The 22,888-nt window shown below is 38.2% G+C and overlaps 1 protein-coding gene across 2 annotated transcripts in view; it reads right to left on the bottom strand.

Moving 5' to 3' along the window:
• The window catches only part of galnt11 (UDP-N-acetyl-alpha-D-galactosamine:polypeptide N-acetylgalactosaminyltransferase 11 (GalNAc-T11)), a 35,711-nt gene extending 23,716 nt beyond the window's left edge, over positions 1-11,995 (bottom strand). Inside the window, exons 1-3 of one of the 2 annotated variants that reach the window (XM_051881986.1) lie at positions 11,831-11,955; positions 9,871-9,996; positions 3,035-3,325 (exon numbers count right to left, since the gene is read on the bottom strand). In XM_051881986.1, the coding sequence (XP_051737946.1) occupies positions 3,035-3,287 (253 nt within the window). In that variant the 5' untranslated portion in view covers positions 3,288-3,325; positions 9,871-9,996; positions 11,831-11,955. Of the gene's footprint in view, positions 1-3,034; positions 3,326-9,870; positions 9,997-11,830 lie in introns of both variants that reach the window. The other variant, XM_051881985.1, reaches the window with a different exon arrangement.
• Between the last annotated feature and the right edge of the window lie 10,893 nt (positions 11,996-22,888).

Here is a 22,888-nt window from a genome sequence, read left to right as displayed (position 1 = left end):
CTAACAGCTACATAGGTTAACTATTTATCTGGCAGTAAAATTTCACCCAGTGGCGAATAGCCAATTGTATTCATTTCACTAAAAACAAAAGTAATAGGTATCAAATTTTCATTCCTGTGATTAAGAAAACCTTTTTCAAGCCATTCAATCTTTTATAAGCAGCAAAATGTAGGCTTTCCTACTTAACTGAGATAAACTGTCAAAACACAATATATTCTAGAAAGCACATGGTGAGACGTCAGCTTGACACTCTGGTAGAGCTCATTACTGTAAATGAGCAGCACTAGCTCTCCTTCTCACTCGCTGACAGTAATGCTGGCAGCTTTAGACCAGTGCGTCTTAACTGCTGAGTCGCAACTAAGTGTTAATTTTGTCAGCTATTTTTTAATTTAGTCAGTCTTAGACCTATGTCAAATGTACTTTTTAGTTATCATCATATTTAGTCAGCCTTGTCCTGTTTTTGTTTAGTAAAGTTTCAGTCAACTAAATAATTGACTGAATGACACTTTCATTTAAGCAGAATATCTCAAATGGAGATTGCTAAACTCCATCTTACTTGTTTGTGTTTTCAGATTATCTGCACTTCTTCTGCAGTGTAGAGAGAGAGCATGCTGCCAGATTGTAAAGATTAAGGAAAACACTGGGTAGAAAATGCATTCTTTTAACAGAAAAGCTCTGATTGGGGGGTTTTAACTCTTGACATCTAAAAACCCCAAAACATAATCGCTCATAGCAGAGGCTTGTACAGTAGTGCGTAATATTTTGTCTCATTTTTTTTCCCCAACAAAAGGAGAGATTTTGGTAAAGTTTTTATTTTTTAATTACATTTAGTCTCGTAGTTTTTGCCAACAATACTGCATGTTGATATAGTCACAGTTATCCTTTAATGACCTTGGTCTCATCTTATCATCGTCTCTTCTTAGTGATGGAAAAAAAAGCTTGTTGATGAACATTTTTCACCATAGTTTTCGATAACAAAATTAACACTAGTCACAACCTACAAAATTTGTAAGAATATAAATTTTAAAAATCAAATAGCCAAATAACCTTATTTAGCTAGGATAGCTGACAAACAGCTCATAAAGGAGAAGAAATTTCCACATCTTCTGTTGTTGACATCAAACCTATGCATCCAATCAAACTCTATTATCCTTGTCGATTAAACTAGTTCTTGTCAATTAAATTAATCAACTGAACGATACTGATGCTGCTAGTCAACTTGGAAATACTTGTCGTTTACATTTTTTTTGCACATTTAATGCTTTGCTTTATATTTTTACTAGGGCTGCCCCCTAATAGTCAACTAAACGTTAGCCAGCTAGAAGAGGCTTAGTCGACCAATATTTTATTAGTCGGTTAGTTGCAGAAAAAAAAAAAAAAAAAAACTCCACAAGAAGCGGCAAAGTCACGCAGTCCATGAGGGACAGATCGTTAACAGCGGGTCCTTGTGGTAATTACAAGTTGTTGGGCAGGAAATCCAAACGTTCGCCTATCATCCATCGACCTCAAATATGGCTTATAATTTGAAACATGTAAGTAGTAGCAACTTTACATGGCCACTAGCTCTAACATTAACCTAGATATGTGCACCATTATATATCCAAGTGTTTGTGCGGAGTGTGGAAGGCAGCTAAAGTATAGAGCGCTTTAATGCACGACATGAAGGCGCCGGCGTGATCACTTGCATTTTTTTCAACTTAAAATACTGTCATTTTTTGTCATACAGATAAGTACATCATGCCAAACAAACTTTTATTTGTTTACACTCACAATAACAACAAAACGTTGTGCTTTTGTAAAATAAAGAAAACAAACAGGATGCGCTTTCTGCCATCTCGATCTCCCTGAACAGCAACATGTCACATAAATGAACCGAAACTCAGCATATAGGCTATTTTCCTCACAGACATGAGAAATATATCTATAGAAAGCTTGAAACGTCTACTTTTAAACAAACCAATTCTAATCTAAAACAAATACTCTCTGATTTTGTAATCCATATAAAATGTGCATTTCTCTCTATAGGCACATTACTACCGAGATAACGAGTCAACATCGTCAGCTTCATCTTTGCAGCTGATACTGACTCAGAAAACACTAAGTTTATTAATAAACAATTAAAATGTTATTTTATAATAATAAACTTGATATTTTTTCCCGCCACATTCATAATTGTTACTTTTGCCAGTGCTTTGCGGCAAGTTTTATACGTGCACTTGAGCACGAGGTATATAATAACTAAATTAATATAGATGTGCAATTAGTCAACTAATGGCTTAAATGAACGACTACTAGTCAAATAGAATAATCTTTAGTCGAGGATAATTTTTACAAAGGCTACATTTAAATTACCGTCATGTTAATGTTACATTTTAAAATGTATATTATTTTGAAAAGTGTATATCTGGAACAGAAAACAAAATCATTTAATTTTAGCTCTGTATGCATTCATTCTCTCTGTGGCACTCGTGACAGATTCAGAGAAATGTCCATTCATGATGAGCAAGGTGATCTCATGATTTGAAAGCCTACACAAACTAGTATAACAATTAAGCTTGCTTATAGGCTTGTTATACCACCGGTTATGAGGGACAATACAGTATGAAATTTTATATTGGATTGAAGGAGAAGCATTATAAATTAAACTTACAACTTGAACAGTTGCTATATTAACATTCTAATGAAGATAATACACTTAAATAATGTATATCAGTACTCTTAAAGCTTTTCTTGCGATTTTGCTGCCATTGCATGTTATTTGCATTTCATACTCAAGAAGCGAGTTCAAGACTTAGACTTGTCAACTAGTCGGTTGCAAAATTTCCATTTAAACGTTAATGAAATTAGTTGTTGTGCACATCCCAAGTCTCTGTAGCTTACCAAAATTAAATATATGCCAACATGGACAGGTTGCATGACATGCCTTCATCCTGACCATGACCAAAACTAAAGGTAAAATATTACCTAGACTTCATTAAATACATGTTCGCAGCGGCTGTTGTAGATTGTATTTATACTTGAAACATCTACTAACCCAGCTCTGGAGAGAGGTCTGGTTTGACAGCCTCCACTGCATGGCCTTTGCGCACTTGACTGCCATCTCTATGCTGAACTGCTGGGCCACGGGTGAAACGAGGCTGGAAACGGCGCTGCCCCTGGACGGGCACATTTCTGAAGGACAAATGGCTTTCCTGGCTGAGGTTGAAATACAGGAAGAGAAGAATCGACCAGGTCACGGAGGTGAAGAGGCAACCATAGCAAAAGTAGCGCAGTGTGACGCTGCCCATGGTAACGCTAGCCTCCTCGGTTGGCCATTATCAGGCCCCTGAAAGACAAACATTAGGAGTTAAGTTTTCAGTAAAGGTTAAATGTGAAACCCTGTTTGAACATTAGATGGTTTAGACAGATGTGGTGTGAAACTGTCTAGTTATATTTATGCAGCTATCAACTGGCAGGACTGATTTATGTTATTTACATAGGGCTGTAGTTAACGATTATTTTGGTAATCGAGTAATCGTTCGATTATTCTAATGATTCCTCAATCGCGTGTGTTTATTTTAGGTTTCAGATATTTAAATACACATAAGTACTAGTAACAATACATTTAGAGTTTGTAAAATATACACTGATGCCTATAAGCTGCAGCAATAATCCTTTCCATTATAATTAGACAGCGCGTTATATTCATATCAGATACATATTACATACTGTGAGTAAGGCAAGCAACTATAAAGTTTATCCTGTTCTTCTCCCAATACACCGGACACTTACATCCATCCGTGTATTTCGAAAGAAGTGGAAGAATTCAAGTGTAAATCCGACAGATCTATTCTTCTGACCGTGGCATAAACAAACAAGGCGCGCGTATATAGCTCAACTACTAACGTGATCATTATAAAGGTGCTTGCACAACAAAACACATTCACTTACACATGTGGCTTAAAAATAAATATATGATAGCAATAACACAATAAAAAAAATTGATTCAAGTAAAGTATGAAAAACAAGTAATCGCATGGTTTTATTGAACAAAACTGTCAAAATACGTAATGTATTGAGTTGTACAACTAATGTTCTTTATGTATTATAACAAATGCCTGCAGAGGGCGCCAGTGGCCTGACGATTGTTTTTACACTCTAAACGCGATTTAATCTTTGTTTAATATTGGCTTACAACATTTATTTCAACTGTCCAATTAATCTTTAATATTTGACCATTTCTTTACGACAGAAATGCTGCAACCACTGTAATTTCTTGAACAAGAACATGTGGACTTAAACGAGGGCTTAAACTTTTATTTTGAAAGCGCGACGAGCAGTTAGCACAGTAGAAGCTTACTGTATAATGTATTCTCCTGCGTTTGCTACGGTTTATAGATGACTTACCTTACATATCGCTCATTGCGTTTCCAGATGAACATTAAAAGCAATCCAAACTCACAGTATATGCAGAGATGGAGTTTGAAACACGCCACTCATGTAAATAACAGTTGACATGAAGCAGATAAATACTGTGAATGGAGCCGCATGAGACGCACGTGGATAACCTACACGTACAGGTGCTGGTCATATAATTAGAATATCGTGAAAAAGTTCATTTTTTTTATTGTAAATTATTTTAAAAAATGAAACTTTCATATATTCTAGATTCCCTACATGTAAAGTAAAACATTTCAAAAGTTTTTTTTTTTTAAATTTGTTGATTAGAGCGTACAGCTCATGAAAGTCCAAAATCCAGTATCTCAAAATATTAGAATATTTACATTTGAGTTTCATTAAATGACCATCCCTACAGTATAAATTCCGGGTATCTTTTGTTCTTTGAAACCATACTAATGGGGAAGACTGCTGACTTGGCAATGGTCCAGGAGACAATCATTGACCCTCCACAAAGAGAGTAAGTCACAGAAGGTCATTACTGAATGGGGTGGCTGATGATACTCAGCTCTATATTTCTTCGCGCCCTGACGAAACTTACCAATTCACAAAATTAACGGAGTGCATAGCTGATATAAAAAATTGGATGACCAGTAATTTCCTACTACTAAATTCAGAAAAAACAGAGATTCTAATTTTTGGACCAAAAACTTCTTCACGTAATAACCTAGAATATTGTCTAACACTTGATGGCTGCTCTGTTAAGTCTTCGTCGTCAGTTAGGAACCTAGGTGTGCTCTTTGATACCAATCTTTCATTTGAAGGCCATGTTACTAGCATCTGTAAAACCGCATTCTTCCATCTTAAAAATATATCTAAACTACGACATATGCTCTCAATGAAAAATGCAGAACAGTTAGTTCATGCGTTCATGACCTCAAGGCTAGATTACTGTAACGCTCTACTGGGTGGTTGTTCTGCTCGCCTGATAAATAAACTACAGCTCGTACAAAATGCAGCAGCTAGAGTTCTTACTAGAACCAGGAAGTATGACCATATTAGCCCAGTTCTGTCAACACTGCATTGGCTTCCTGTTAAACATCGTATAGATTTTAAAATCTTGCTAATTACTTACAAAGCACTAAATGGTTTAGCTCCCCAGTACCTGAGCGAGCTCCTAATTCATTATAGTCCTTCACGTCTATTGCGATCTCAGAATTCAGGCCAGCTGATAATACCTAGAATATCAAAATCAACTGCAGGTGGTAGATCCTTCTCCTATTTGGCACCTAAACTCTGGAACAATCTTCCTAGCATTGTTCGGGAAGCAGACACACTCTGTCAGTTTAAATCTAGACTAAAAACGCATCTCTTTAACCTGGCATACACATAACACATTACCAATTTATATTTCCAAATCCGTTAAAGGATTATTAGGCTGCATAAATTAGGTCAGCCGGAACCGGGAACACTTCCTATAACACCTGATGTACTCGTTACATCAGAAGAAGAATGGCATCTACGCTAATATTAGTCTTTCTGTTTATCCCGAGGTTCACCGTAGTCAACCGGATCCGGGCCGTATCCAGGTGAGACCAAGGACCTGCACCTTGACACGACCACAACGCAGCCCTGAAGTATCAGCAGAGATTGAGTCAACTAGATCATCCCCTGTGAAGGCCTCATCGACACGACAGCCACGACACAGTTCCTCAACAACCGTCCATACCGGCGTGATGAATACGATCCTCAATTGGATGGAACTGAAATAAATACTTTTAATGTTGCGATCCTATTGGACTTATGATAGCAACCTGAATTGTAACAAAGCACTGTTGGCCAGAGGAGAACTGGCACCCCGACTAAGCCTGGTTTCTCCCAAGGTTTTTTTCTCCATTTTAACACCAATTTGCCACTTGTCTGCCACCTGATGTCACCTGATGGAGTTTGGGTTCCTTGCCGCTGTCGCCTCTGGCTTGCTTAGTTGGGGACACTTGACTTGACATTTTGATATTCAACAGTGCTTTTGATCTGCCTGCATTGACACTATTCTTTAAGAGCTGCTGTGCAGTCAAACAATGTACCAGTTATCAATGTAAAGCTGCTTTGACACAATCTACATTGTAAAAAGCGCTATATAAATAAAGGTGACTTGACTTGACTTGACTTACAGAGTGTATATCAAAGCATATTAAATGCAAAGTTGACTGGAAGGAAGAAATTGGGTAGGCAAAGGTGCACAAGCAACAGGGATGACCGCAAGCTTGAGAATACTGTCAAGTAAAGCCAATTCAAACACTTAAGAGAGCTTCACAATGAGTAGAATGAAGCCGGAGTCAGCGCATCAAGAGTCACCACACTCAGACATCTTCAGGAAAAGGACTACCAAGCCACTTCTGAACCAGAGACAACGTCAGAAGCATCTTACCTGGGCTAAGGAGAAAAAGAACTGGACAGTGAACAGTGGTCGAAAGTCCTCTTTTCAGATAAAAGTAAATTTTGCATTTCATGTTGAAATCATGGTCCCAGAGTATGAAGGAAGACTGGAGAGGCACAGAATCCAAGCTGCTTGAAGTCTAGTGTGAAGTTTCTGAAGTCAATAATGATTTGGGGGGGCTGTGACGTCTGCTGGTGTTGGTCCATTGTGTTTTATCAAGTGCAGAGTCAATGCAGCCATCTTCCAGGAGATTTTGGAGCACTTTATGCTTCCATCTGCTGACAAGCTTTATGGAGATGCTGATTTCCTTTTCCAGCAGGACTTTAGCACCTGCCCACAGTGCAAAAACCACTTCCAAGTGGTTTGCTGAGCATGATGTTACTGTGCTTTATTGGCCAGCCAATATGCCTGACCTGAATCTATGGGATATTTTCAAGAGAAAGATGAGAAACAGTCGATCCAACAATATACAGATGATCTGAAGGCTCAATAGTGCCTCAGCAGTGCCACAGGCTGATCACTTCCATGCCACACTTCACTGATGCTGTAATTTGTGCTAGGAGCAAGTCATTTGCTGTAATATGTCCTGCCGATCAAGTATTGAGTGCACAAAAGAACATACTTTAAAGAACTTGAACTTTTCTGTTTTGCAAATCCATTTTTTGATTGATCTTAGGAAATATTCTAATATTTTGAAATACTGGATTTTGGACTTTCATGAGCTGTACGCTCTAATCATCAAAATTTAAAAAAAAAAACTTTTGAAATGTTTTACTTTACATGTAGGGAAACTAGAATATATGAAAGTTTCATTTTTAAAAATAATTTATAATAAAAAAATGAACTTTTTGATGATATTCTAATTATATGACCAGCACCTGTATGTAAATAATTACAGCGCATATTAAGCACATACATTTATTTAATTAATTCACAGCCTTTGTAAAGTCACAATAGCATTATGCTTTATTATGATTTTTAAACGGGTTTAATATCGTGCAGCCTTATAAACGGTCTAATAATGCGTTTCATGGATTCTCGTCTGTGGAAAGCGCCACTTCCGGTATTTTACCGGTTACTCGACACGGGCAAATTGAAATCGAGGATTTTTTTTAAAATAAGTATTCGAATTTAATCGAGGAATCGTTACAGCCCTATATTTACCCTACCATTTAAAGGTGCAGTAAGCAATTTTTGAAATCCACGAACAAGCTATGCAACACAGGCACCTCCCCCCTCATGAGTGGACACGCCCCTTACTGCTGATTGGCTACAAGTGTGTTTTGGTGCTCAGTCCATTCCACTTTCAACAGTGTTTCTCAGAAATCACTTACTGCACCTTTACAAGTCTGGGGTCAATAAGATTTTTTTTATGTTTTTGAAAGAATGCTCACCAAGGCTGCATTTTTTTAAATCAAAAATACAGTAATATTGTAATATATATTTATTTCTAATGTAAATATTAATTTAAATATTAACTTAATACATTTTAAAATGTAAGCTGAATATTTAGCAGACATTACTCCAGTCTTCATCTTATTATCGGAGTTGAGCAGGATTTTGTCAGGATTCTTTAATGATTATAAAGTTTAACAGAGCAGCATTTATTTGAAATAGAAATCTTTTGAAACACTGTAAATGTCTTCACTTCTGATCAATTTAATGTGTCCTTGATGAACTGTATGAATGAAAAGTATGAAATGGAGAGCAGGGCTCGACAATAAGGACTGCCCGTTGGCCCGGGGCCAGTGTGAACGACGCTTGGGACAGTAGACGGAACTGTCACTTGCCCGATCGGGCCAGTGCTGTAGGGTGTGTGATAAATATTGTCTATGATATCGTAATTGTTGATTTAACGATCTGAAATTATCGAGTATGTCCCTCACTTTACAAAAACCAAACAAAAACACACCCATTGAGTGCACGCATGCACTACGTGACATAGTCTAGCAGGTTAGACTAGTGCACGTGCATATTTAGAGTGTACGCTTTCACTGCATGATTCAATCTATTAAAATGCATTTAGAATGCATCACAATTCAAGATAAGGGGCAAAAATGACCCTGTATATCTTTCATATTTATATAATTTAATATAGTTAATATTAAATATTAAACAAAGAGCACCGTTTTTCTCCAAATATCAGCACGATTACAAATGTGATATTGATTTTATACAGCGTACAGTTTAATGAACAAGAACTTAATATCAAGTGACTTACATTTTAGACACCAAATCACCTGTTTTGCTCTATTTCGCCTACGAAAATAGTTCCAAAGTCCACACAGAATTGTTTTGCGTCTCTGAGCAACACTTCCTGAATGAACCAGCCGTTTGAATGAATCGGTTGAATCTCAATGACTCGCTCATTAACAGGGACTTGCTGCCACCTACTGGCGGGTTTAATTTCACGTTTAAAGTGTCTTTTCATTTTTAAAATAATTTCAAATAACAGTATTTAACGTTTTATATTTTCAACATTTCAAAATATTATTTATGCATCTGTAACTGCTCTTGACTGATTAAATATTAAATAAAGATTTATTAAAGTTAATCTATAGTTATATAGTTAGTTATACATTAGATTACAATTTCTGTACCTGAAAATCTCCTGTTTAAACCTACATGAAAAACTTGAAAAGCACTGTTTATTTCATGTATATGTTTGTTCTGTTGTATTTATTTTTGCTATTACTCATAATTTGATTACTTGTTACTATTTTATTACTTACTGTTTATTTGTCTAACAATATTTAAAATTTAAGTGAGTTAATCTAGTAGCTTTTGGTGTCATAACCCTATTTATTAAGATTACATGTATCAAAAACAACAAAAACAATAACTAGGCTTTTTTTATAGGCCCATTTCCCATTCTTTTACTTTATTAACTTTTTGTTGTGGGGCAAGTAAAAATTTGAAGCACTGGCCCGACCAGGCCAGTAGAAAAAATCCTTAGCGTTGAGCCCTGGAGAGGAAAAAAAAAAAAACACGTATTGACCCCAAACTGTAATATATAAGTGAGAGCAATGTTGAAACATGAAGTAATGCGAACATACAAGCCGGACATTTCCTAAAAATGGTGTGTGGTGGGCGTTCTGGCGCACTATGGCTTCCGTCGCATCATCCAGGTGGATGCTGCACATTGGTGGTGGTTGAGGAGATTCCCCCTTCCGTGTAAAGCACTTTGAATGCCAAGAAAAGCGCTATATAAATGTAATGAATTTTTATTATTGTTATTATTAGTATTATTATAAACATCATGTCAAGCTTGGTGTGTGTATAAGCTATTTTGCAATGACTTCAAGTCTTTAGACATCAAATATCCCGAATCGGAACTACACATTTTAGAGTCAGATTTGCTGTTTTGAGTCTTTGTAATTGAAGCTGTTTTTTGCAGTAATGGAAGATTCATCATTGATTTATAAATAATCTGATTCTGAAACTTTGGTTTTCAACCATCAAGGTTAAGTAAAAAGAGAAAGTAATGAAATGAGATGTAGTAACTTTCTTTTGTAAAACATTTAATTTACTGCATGGATTATCCGATATTAAGCATTACCACATGGTTATTTAATATATAAACCATCAAGTGTCATTTTTAGAGATCCCACTAGCAAGCGACACAAATCAGAACCCCAGAATACATATTTAAGTTAGTAACACTGATGTCCTCAGTAACTTTAAAAAAAAAAAAAAAAAAGCTGAGACAATGCTAATGAAAACTCAAACTGTTATATGGCATACGTAAGCCTGCATGGAAAACAGGGTACTGACCTTGGTATTTCAAATGCATTTGGTCAATCATTAACATGCACTTGGTACAGTTTTTGATATAGTTTTGTTTAGTCTCACTGTATTGCATCGCAGGAAGGCAATGACACGTGTCATTCTTTAAACCCATCCAGACATCCAGCAGCCTCAGTAACATGAGAACCCATCCAAAATGTGAAACCAGTTGATGCAATCATATGGAATTACAGCAGGTCTCTTGTGAATGTTTAATTCATGTTTGAATCCTGAAGGCCAATGCACTATATTAAATAATAATCTTGCTGTGTCATACACCTGACATCAGTGTCAATAAAATGGCTGCAGTATTTTTCTTTAGCTAGTTTAATTTAGGCTAACTAATGATAAGAGTGATATGTTGGCCAGGCCAATTAATCAGACAATATTTGGCCATTTTCAGAATGATCTGAAAAAAGTGCAGTTGACTAAATAAGATTACCATAGAGCCCTGAAAGTTGAAGACGTCCCTTATGTCAGTCAGTTCCAAATCTAAATGTATAGTGCACTTTTTTTTCCTATTCACATAGTCTGAAATTAAAGTAAATATTGTGTATAATATTTTACAACCAGATGCAGTTTAATAATCTCCCTAAAACAGGACTAAGTCAGGTCTGAAAACTAATCAGCAACAGCTCGGAGGTGATTAATAAAGCTCAGGTAAAGGACTATTTTAGGGCATTTAGCTGGTGTATATACGAAAGACATGTAACGTTAGTTTATATTCAAGCAAACACATCAAGTCAGTTCTGTAAGTAAGCAGTTATGACAGAGCCAGAAATGAAACTATTTACCCACGAGCTTATCTTTAAAAATCTCACACGCAAGAGCGAATAGTTTTGAGGCTTTGACTCAAAAACAGTGAGCTATCTATATAGACAACATTTCTGGGTAAGAAATTACCTTTAATTATCACACAACATTCGTTAAAAAAACAAAAACAAAGACTGTGTCGAGTTGTCTAAATACCACCTATAATGTCCCATAATACTGCTGACTCGGAACGCAACAAAAAGCCTGCGGATTTGTACAGCTCCTCTGACGCCCAAACATGCTGTCTGTATAGGCAGCTCACTGGGTTTTCAGACACAGGCATTATGAGCTACGAGCTAACTCGCTAGCTGCACCGAATAAACAATTTAAATTTTTGTATTGCAACCTAGCACTCATCTAAACCTATCTAAAATGTTTAATTTCTGGTAATAATGTCAGTGTGGTGCAGTGACTCACTCGCTGATGAAGTGGTCTTTCACAGATCCATTCCTCTCCTGCGATCAGCGATACTGTCCGTTACTCGCTGGTCATGAGACACAGCGCAGCTGCGCCTGACTGAGTCTGTTGCCGCCTGCTGGCAGAGATTTAATATGGCACCACCTGCACAACGTTGACTGCTCTCTCCACATTGACGGTAGATGCTGCATTTTAACCCAAAGATTTGAGTTTCAATATTAAGCCCTGGAGCTTAAATGAATAATATAATAAATGCAAATATATTATAAAAATAGGTTTTCTTACAATATTATGCATTTATTCACAATGTCCTTGAATGAAAGTAAATGAACAATTGTAAATAAAAGAACATTAAATAAAATAAAATAATATAACAAAGCAAAACTTGAATCTGTACTTTCTTTTAAGCATAATTTCTATGTTTACCACATTATTACTATATGATGGCAATAGAATACTCTGAGTGAAATACATGAATTATACATTTACATTTATTCATTTTGCAGGCGCTTTTATTCAAAGTGACTCTCAAGTTAGGAATACAACCAGCGAATCATCGTGAAGAGGCAATAGACACAACAAGTGCTCACAATACAAGTTTCAGACATTACTTAGTAAGCAATGTAATGTAGTAAGCAAGTAGCGTAAGCTAGATAGGGAGGAAATATAGGAAGTGAAAGCTTTTTTTTTTTTTTTTTTTTTAAGATAAGGTTAAGTGCTCACAAAAGAGATTAGTTTTCAGCTGTTTTTTGAATATTGCCAGGGATTCTACATTCTGGATGAAGGCGGGGAGATCATTCCACCAGTAAGGAACAGTGAGTGAAAATGTTCTGGAGAGTGATTTTGTGGCTCTCTGTGATGGTACCAGAGGTGGGAGTAAGTCACACATGTGCAAGTCACAAGTAAGTCTCAAGTCTTAACCTTCAAGTCTCAAGCAAGTCCAAGTCAATTTTTGTGAGAATCAAGAAAGTCAAGTCAAGTCACAGCTTTATGTCAAGCAATTCAAGTCAAGTCGTAGCTTGGGTCAAACAAGTCACTGGCAAGTCATACAAATGTTTGATGATTTATATTAAAATAAGTTAAAACTACAGTTATGGACTATGTTTTTGTTTTTTGTTTTTTTGCAACAACAACAACAACAAAAAATGCAATATGCATTTCTACTTAAATGGTGTCCACATACAGCTGAGTTGTTAATACAATAAAATTAAAAAAATAAATAAATGAATGTGTGTATATGTGTATGAGTGAAAAGTGTATTCTTTGCATGTGCATGGCTATGTTTGCAAATTAGATTTTTCCTTTTTATTTGTGTGTGTGTGTGTGTGTGTGAGAGAGAGAGAGAGAGAGAGAGAGAGAGAGAGAGAGAGAGAGAGGTGATTTGATTGAGTGTGATTCATTAATATTTGTGAGTGGATGTGTGTGTGCGTCTATGAGTGAAAAGTGTATTGTTTGTTTGCAAGTTTGAGTTTTTTTTTTTTTTTTTTGTACGCATGGTTGGGTTCGCAGGTCTGTATGATTTTTTTTCTTTGTATGTGTGTGTAGGTGTATACAATATATTTATGTGCATCCCCATAAACTATCCATAGGCTTTTCACTCAAAGTCTAACACTGAAGATCAATTATTACACACTGTACACATACTAAGTGATATTGCAAAATAGCTGACATTTCTTTATAAACAGTGAATAACCATTTACAATGCATTGCACTTGCAAAAAATTAAATGTAATAATTTTCTCTGTTATCTTTCTCTGCGTCGTGTGTGACAGCAGGACATTCACAGACAGCGCGTTCTCTTTTTCTCTTTTGGCGAGCTTAAATGGTTTAAAAGCATTTGCATGAATAAGAGCGTGATCATATATTGTAATGCTAGCCAAAAGATGACAGAAAAAAAAACGGATGCTGCGTTTGCGTGAAATATTTTTGAAACTGGAAAACGTTGACAGCACTGATTTTAACCCAATTTTCTGTTTAATGAACAAAAAACCAATTCAAAGTCAACTCTTAACATGTCCAAAACATTATTGTTATTATTATAATTTTTTTATTTTTATATTTTTGCTTAATTATTCTTGGCATAGCGCCTTCCATGTTCAGTCACGACTGTCCATGCTCTGTCCATGAGAGAGCTCACGATAGCTCTCTCTGATTGCCTGAAACAGATATTTATTAAACAAAAGACAAGTTATTTCGAGTCATTGAACCCAAGTCCGAGTCAAGTCTCAAGTCAAGAATGTCAAGTCAAAGTCAAGTCAAGTCTTTTATTAATATTTGTCAAGCAAGTCTCAAGTCCTAAAATGTGCAACTTAAGTTATGTGACTCGAGTCCCCCACCTCTGGATGGTACCACGAGCCTTCGCTCATTTAGTGAACGCAGGCTTCTGGTAGTGATGTAGACTTGTAAGAGTGAGTGGAAGTAGGAGGGTGCTGAGCCTGTGGTAGATCTGTAAGCAAGCGTCAATGCCTTGAACTTGATGTGAGCAGAGTGCAGAGAGATGAAGAGAGGTGTGACATGGGCCCTTTTGGGCTGATTAAAGACAAGACATGCTGCAGCGCTCTGAATTACTTTTAGGGGTCCAGCCAGAAGAGCATTGCAGTAATCAAGCCTAGACATGACCAGGGCCTGGATGAGAAGTTGTGTTGCATGCTCTGTTAGAAAAGACCTGATTTTCCTGACGTTGTGTAGTGCAAATCTGCATGACCGAGCTGTCTTTGCAATGTCATCTTTGAAGGTTAGTTGGTCATCAAAGATTACTGGCCAACCTTGATGGGGTAATTGATGATGTACCTAGCTGGATGGTGAAATCATGCTGTAGAGTCGGATTGGCAGGGAAGTCAAGAAGCTCAGTCTTTGCCAGGTTAAGCTGCAGGTGATGTTATTTCGTCCATTCTAAGATGTCCGCCAGACAGCTTGAGATTCGTGCAGCTACTGTGGGATCATCTGGATGGAATGAAAGGAAGAGCTGCATCAGCATAGCAATGGTATGAGAAACCATGTGCCTGTATGATGGGACCCAGTGATATAGTGTATATGGAGAAGAGGAGGGGTCCAAGCACTGAACCCTGAGGAACCCCCATGATCAGTTGATGTACTTGGATACCTCCCCTGTCCAGGCAACCCTGAAAGACCTACCTGTGAGATAGGATTCAAACCAGAGAAGTGGAGTTCCTGTGATGCCCAATGATGAGAGGGTGGACAGAAGGATCTGACGATTCACAGTGTCAAAGGCAGCAGATAGATCCAGCAGAATGAGAACTGATGATTTGAAATCAGCCTTCACAATCCGCAAGGATTCAGTGACCGACAGTAGTGCAGTCTCGATTGAATGGCTGCTCTTGAGAGTGACCAGATTGGTTGATGTCCAGCTGGGCTGGTTATTCTGTGAGATGAAAGATGATACCTGATTGAAAACAACCCGTTCAAGTGTTTTTGCTATGAATGGTAGGAGAGAGACAGGTCTGGAGCTGTCTACAAGTGACATGTTTAATGTTTTTTTTTAAGCAGTAAGGTTACGCGAGCCTGCTTGAATGTGGTAGGGAAAATGCCAGTGTGAAGAGATGTGTTGATAGTGCTGGTTGAAGTGTAGGAGTGATGGCTTTTAGAAGGTGTGACGGAATGGGATCTAGAGGGCAGGTGGTAGGATGACTGGAGAGTAGAATTTTAGATATTTCTGCCTCAGTGAGGGAAGAGAAGATTTGTGGCTGTGGATGTGGTTGGACTGAATTCCTATGTGTGTGGAGCTGAGAACTGACTGCTGATGGTTGTTGTTTTGTCAGTGAAGAAATTAGTGAAATCATCAGCAGTTAAGGAGGTGGTGGGTGGTAGTGGAGGGGGACAGAGGAGAGAGTTGAATGTTTTAAAAAAAAAAAAATGTGCGTGTGTTTGAAGCGCTGTTAATCTTGTTGTGGAAATATGAAGATTTAGCGGCATGAACTTCATCAGAAAAGGATGAGAGCAGAGACTGATACCTAAGTCAGATGGGTCTTTGGATTTGTGCCATTTTCTCTCTGCAGCCCTGAGTTTGGTCCGGTGTTCACGAAGAACATCATATAACCAGGGGTTAGGGGGAGTAGCACGTGCTGGCCTGGATGAGAGAGGACAGATACTGTCTAGAGAAGAAGTTAAAGTGGAAAAGTGGAACATAATGTGTCTGTTGCTTTATTTACATCCACAGGTGAGAGTTTTGTAGGTGAGGGAAGAGAGGATGACACAACAGAGGAAAGATGAGAAGGAGAAAGAGAGCGCAGGTTTCGTCTGAAAGTAACTGGTAGAGGGGTTGGTGGTGCACAAGTAGTGAGTCGAAGATTAAAAGTAATGAAGAAATGATTGGATATGTGCAGAGGTTTTACCAAAATGTTGTCTGTGATAGTTGCGTGTGTAAATTAGGTCAAGTTAGTTGTCAAATTTGTGGGTACCTGTGGTGACAAGCCGTATGAGATCAAATGAGGCTATAAGAGAGAGGAAGTCTGAAGCATAAGGCTTGTTAATTGTGGTAAAAGATAATGTTATAATCATAAATCCTGGACAGAGCACCAAGATGAACTTCATCATCTGCCTTGGTCAGTGTCATGGTGTGGCTGTAATGAGTGCACGGCAATGGAGTAGCAAACAAAAATAGTCTTTAATAACAAATCCACAGAATACAGGGCATAATCATGGGGGAACACATCAATATAGATCTATATAGAATCAATATAATCAATATAGAAACAGAACAGGTGTGGGGAATGTTTATGGTTACTTACATAACCCTGGTTCCCTGAGATAACGGGAACGAGCATTGCGTCAGTTTTGCTGATGTTCCTGGGAAAACTCCTGTTTTTTCCAAATCCTGAAGCCTGATTAGTTCATGTCTGTGCAACTGCACAGACAAATGGCATTTCAACCAGCCAGAAGGTTTGACTGCCTATATGAGCCACGCAGAAATGCCATCTAGTCAGAATCTTTCAACTGAGGAGTGGCTAGCATGACTCACTGTGCAGCATAGTAGCATGGCAAACTACGCAATGCTTGTTCCTTTTATCTTAGGGAACCAGGGTTACAAGAGTAACCATAATCGTTCCCTTTCGATACGGTTCACTTGCATTGCGTCAGTTTTGCTGACTCTTGTGGGGAACTTAATCCAATAGCGCCATTCTACAAACGCAGAACGGAAGCCGCTCTGCGAGCCGACAGCTTGGGGGCCCCTTGATCAGCTGTATAAAGAGAGGATCAGAATGCGGTCAGAGCCTGCTACATAGCACATAAGTATTTCAGACTGACAACACCCGTGCTTGAAGAACAGGGATGTCCAGGTTGTAAAATCTGATGAAAGGGGATGGTGAGAACCAGCCGGCCACCGCACAGATATCTGCGATAGAAACTCCGCTGGACCACGCCCAAGAGGAGGCCATACCTCTAGTGGAGTGGGCCCTCACTCCTAAGGATCACAACAAGTCCACAGACTTGTAAGCCAGCACTATCGCATCCACAATCCATCTGGAAAGTCTCTGCTTCAAAACCGGAAGAGCGCGTGGAGGATTCATCCTTCTAGCCCCTTTGAGAAACTTAAGGACCAGGTCATGTTTCCCAATCGATTGGCCAGACATCGGGGCATGATTCGTGGCGATAGCTGCAACATACACTTTGATTGTGGAGGGGGCGCACCCGCAGTAGTTCCGGCAGAAATGTGAGAACTGACACGATTTCGCATGTAGTAGAATCTAATTTCCAAACTAAGCACCAGCTTGAGAAAATAGACCATTTCTGGGCCTAAAGGCACCTCGTGGAAGGGGCCCTCACCATTGAGATTGTTCTCATGACCCCTTGGAAAAAGCCTGATGGCTCCCGTCGAGGGGCCATACACTCTTCTGTTGTCTGAGCGTTCCAGGACATGATGAGATCTGAGTACTGTCTGGAACTCCTTGAAGGCCAGATTTACCGCCATCATTTCTAGACGGTTGATGTGCCACTTCATCAAAGGAGTCACCAGGAGCCAAAGGCTATTCTGCCATCACACAGGGTGCCCCAGCCTGTCTTGGAGTTATCTGTCAGGACCACTTTCCTCCTGGAAACAGAGCCCAGCATTATCCCATTCCGATAAGAGTGGGATGAATGCCAAGGGACCAAGGCTTTGACACAGCCATGGGTCACCCTAAGAGTGTGTTGGCCCGTGCGCCACGCATGAGGTGGGACACGGCCTTTTAACTAAAGCTGGAGTGGTTGCATATTGAACAGGCCCTAGGAAATGACTAGGAAAGCTGCTGCCATTAGGCCCAATAGCTTTTGAAACCTCTTAAGGGGGAAAAGAGACCGCACCTTGAACGAGGCCACCATGCTTGTGATTTTCAGGGCACGCTCTTGTGAGAGCCAAGCTTGCATTTTTGCTGAATCGAAGACCGTGCCCAGGAACGAAAGTGACTCTAAACTCCAGGTTCTCCAGATGACTGAGGAGCAGGGATCTGTAGGCACATAGCTTCTGTTTTAACTGGGCCAAAAAAAGCAGCCAATCGTCAAGGTAGTTGAGCATGTGTATTCCCGTCTGTCTCAGAGGGGAAAGAGCCGCGTCTACGCACTTTGTACAAGTAGGCCAATCCCTGGGGCAAATCTGCGGAAGGATTTGTTTCATAGTTAACATTCTGAATGGCCATCTCATGAGGGCACGATTCAGACGTCTCAGATTGAGAATGGGCCTGAGGCCACCATCTTTCTTGGGGACGAGGAAATAGTGGCTGTAAAAGCCTGACTCACTGTGTTTCCAGATCGTCTCCAGTGCCCTGAACTGAAGAGATGGCTAGAAGACGGGCACGTTTTGAGGGTGGTCCGGCCTCGGCAGGACTTAACCCTTTCATCCTGAGGCATCAGGACTACTTCTCTGAGGCTGTTGAGTCGACTGGGCTGTCTTAGAGCAACTGGCGGCAGTGAAGGAGCTGGCTCTGCCTGTAAGCGTCCTTAATCTCGGTGAGATTGAGTGGAGCTCCAGCACTACTAGTCTGGCCATAGTCTATGGCTTGGGCAGTGGCTTTGGTAGCGTGCAGGGCTGAGTCCGTGGTGCTGCACAGCTCTTTGAACATCGCAGGGTCAGGTCCAGATTCGTTGAGCATACTTGTCGTGGAGATGCTTGGCCTGATAAACTTGAAGCATCGCCATTGTATGTAGTGTGGGGGCGGCCTCAGAGAAAGCGGCCAGCAAGCACAGCAAGGTGAAACTCTTATCTGTGAGAGCATCTGTCATGGATTGATGAACATGGATTGGCATGGGCACGGCCCCAGCAAGCACCACGCTCAGAGGCGCGGTATTTTAAAACAAATGCCGATGAAACCTACTCTTGTAGTGTGAGATATGCTCTATGATATGATATGCTCAGCCCTGCAACTCTGTTGTTTCTTCGTCTCATCTGAAAGAAAGAGAATGGTGGAAAATGGAAAGGCTTCTGTGTTGTTCTCGGAGTAAGCGAGATGATCTTCACTCTGAAGGAGCAACAAAACTGACGCAATGCGAGTGAACCGTATCAAAAGGGAACTAACTAACAACCATAGAAACAAACCAGTGGTGAGAAAATGAGAACAAAGGAAACAGGAACTAGAATAAAACCAAAACAGCAGGGGCAGACTGGCCATCGGGAGCACCGGAAGTTTTCCCGGTGGGCCGCTGGACAATGTGGGCCGGCCTGTTGCAACAGGAATATATATGAAGAATGAGTAATAGTAAATTTACGTAGTCTATATCCTTCCATCAGCCCAGATGAATTGTTGAGGCAAAAACTCTAATCCGTTTAGTGTGCTCAGTCTGTCTAAAAGCGCTCGTCAATGTCAAAATGTTTGAGATATCCAATCAAATCGAAGGAGGCGGGATTTACTGTCCACAGAATCCGAGCAGCACAGCACTTTTTAATGCTTGAAGAATGCGAGCCAAGGTAAGATAAGCAGCTGAACATGACGAGACGGTATACAGCAATATTTGTCTACTGTTTACGATAAAAACAACGGACATTCATTTCCAGAGATGCAAACTACTTCTGACCTTTTTGGATTTTTCATATTTTAATGCCATTTACGTTATTCGTCATACAATGCACAAAGAAACATTAACGTAGCAGTTTTCAGCATGTCAAATAAGAGTGAATGTCTGGTCTGTTGTCAGGATTTCTTCAGTCATTTCACAATCATTTGAAAATGATTCATTAAACTCAAAATATCATTCTCAAACTTAAACTTACTTCCATATTCAAGTAGCCTAGCCTATGTCCTTTGTTAGTAAAGTGTCTAAAATAAAATATAATTTGTTAATTAGTTCACATGCATTATTTTACACACTGGAGATCAAAAGTTTGAAATAAGACTTCTTTAATGTTTTTGAAAGAGGAAGGCGGAATTTATTTGATCGAAATTACAGTCAAATAGCTGTTTTCTATGTGGATTTATTGTAAAATGTAATTTATTCCTTTGATCAACCCAGGTGAAAAAATACTATAGTAATTTATAGTAAATACTATAAATAGTGTTTTTGAACCATACTATAGTAAAGTACTTGAATTAATTTGTTGTGGTAATTCTGTAGTTGCTGTGATAATATAACAACTATAGTAATAAACAAATACTTTACCCAATACTGTACTAAGTTTTCTACAACTATAGGGTATATTATACTACAATATACACTACAGTTTACTGTAGTAAAAACTAAAATATACTACAGTATTTATTACAGTTTATCAGTTCACTATAGTTAATACTACAGTATGCTGTAGCATTCATTAACAAAGTGTTGTAAATACTATAATTTATACAGTATACTACAATTTACTATAGTATGGTTCAAAAACACTATAGTATTTACTATAGTATTTTTTCACCTGGGAAAGCTGAATTCTCAGCATCATTACTCCAGTCCTCAGTCACGTGATCCTTCGGAAATCATTCTAATATGCTGTATTTTTCATAAACATAAGAAATATGGACTGATTTAATGGTAGGTATTGAACTTTAGTTAAAGAAGGATGCCAGTCATGTTAATGATAAGCATTTCAATAATGATAATAAAAAATAGCATTTATATTTCTGTATAAATAGCATTTATATTTTTATGTTATAGAAAGTGGTGTAAAAAACATTGCTCTGTGCATAATGAGCTGGTGGGTTTTATGGTGAGAGGTGTTGCGGACCGGGTGTGATGGACCGCTTTGTGGCAGAAAGTCCAGGGCCACTTTTTTGCCCCAGTCTGCCACTGCAAAACAGAACATACACGTGACAGTCAGCTTAATCACCTGACTTTACCTCAATATTATTGAACTACTGTGGGCAGTTTTGGAGAGAAGAGTGAGAAGCAGATTCCCTCCTTCAACATCTCTGAAGCAACTGGCAGATGTTCTAATAAACTTGATATATTCTAATAAGATAAGAAGCTGTATTAAAGGCAAAATCTGGTAAAACACATTAATAAAGAAATATTGTGTTTACATTATTTTGTCAAACCCCTGTAACAGGCTAAAATTAAATGCCTGAATGAAAAATTGAAGTATCATGTTCTCTCAGCACTTTCAGTAGGCTATCAAAACTGGATTAGATTAAAAAAATTCATATTCACGATGAAAAAAGAGTAAAAGCAACTAAAAAGAAAGAATATTTTTTAAAGTATGCTTTCTTTGGCTTCTACACAGCCAAAAATAGGTTTCATCCTAAATAAGGTAAAGGAGAAGCTATGCACTACCCTGACTTTCCAGCAGTGAGCGCCAAATGAATGGCAAATTGCAACTTAATGGTAGTTTCCTGTAAGTGGGTGAAAATTACAATAAAATAGGATCACATGTTTCATGTGTTTGGGCAATAGAAGAATAGTTTCCTAAAAATATATATATAAAAAATAATGAGCTCTGAGATTTACCTGCCAAATTTTTACCAGCAAAAATTTCTGCAGGGACTGCCAACTTCTATTAATCCTTAAACTATTTAAATACTTTGATATATTTTAATTTTAATTGAGCAATCTTATTTTAAATCGATTTTTTTTTCCAGTTATACCATTGTTCAGTTGCACTGCAACAGAGAATGTGTTTTTCATTGACTCAACGAATTAAGTTTTGTGCGTTTGTTTTAAATCTAAATTTGTGATGTTCTGCTTCATCTCTGATATGGCTGATGAGTAACAATTCTTTATTAAGCTTTAAAAAAATGCTTTGATTAAATAAATGTGAAAAATACTTCTGGAACCTAGGCCTCTAAAAAAGCAGGTGGTTGCTACTGCTTTCTATTCTCATATCAGGCAAATTATGAAGTGGCAAACTTTATTGAGAAGACTTGAGATGAGAACTTTTGTGCCTATATATCTGTTGTTGTTTTTTTAGTCATTTTAAAATTTAACATATATCCTTTGTCGTCAACTGATTATTTGCATTTACTTCAGGTATTTGTATATATTGAAGTCTGAATTCAAAGTGTATGAATTTCTTCTTTGAAAGAAAACAGTTAAAAGCTAAATTGGAACAGTGTTGGAATATTTACAAAAAACAAAACAAAAAAACTTTTGTGCATTTTCTGTGCTGATTTTGGAGGAACATCTGTTAAGCAAGGTAAATGTGTTAAACAGGGCTGAAAGTACTATTGTACACCCTTACTGACAACCAAATGCATAATCAGATCAGACAAAATATGTAATAGATGCATAGATGTTTAATTTCTGCTGAAATCAATTTCTGTGGAGTTTGGCATGCAGATTAAGCGTGGACCTGCTTATTTAGTATAACACCTGATTTGTTTTAGTAGTATTGGGCATTTCTGCTATATGTAAAACTTGCTAAAAAAAATTTGCACAGTAGCAGAAGTGTGCAGTGTGAGGAATTTCACAATTAAATAGTAGGAAAGGGTTCATAGAGCAAAGATTTCATTTTTCCATCCATGCTTGCCTCTCTTCCTCCATCTGCACGAACAGGAAGCTGGACACAAACATGGAGGAAATCTGGAGCCACTAGAACTGTAAAGCCTGGTGCATTCATTAAGTTATTCATTGTCTTATGAGCCGTTTCTATCTATACCTTCCATGGCCACAGGGTCAAGAAACAAGAGAACTTTCCTTTATTTT

The sequence above is a fragment of the Ctenopharyngodon idella genome, chromosome 23 (assembly GCF_019924925.1).
Source record: "Ctenopharyngodon idella isolate HZGC_01 chromosome 23, HZGC01, whole genome shotgun sequence".
NCBI lineage: Eukaryota > Metazoa > Chordata > Actinopteri > Cypriniformes > Xenocyprididae > Ctenopharyngodon > Ctenopharyngodon idella.
Note: the sequence above shows the minus strand (reverse complement) of the source record. Positions and strands in the feature narration are given on the sequence as shown.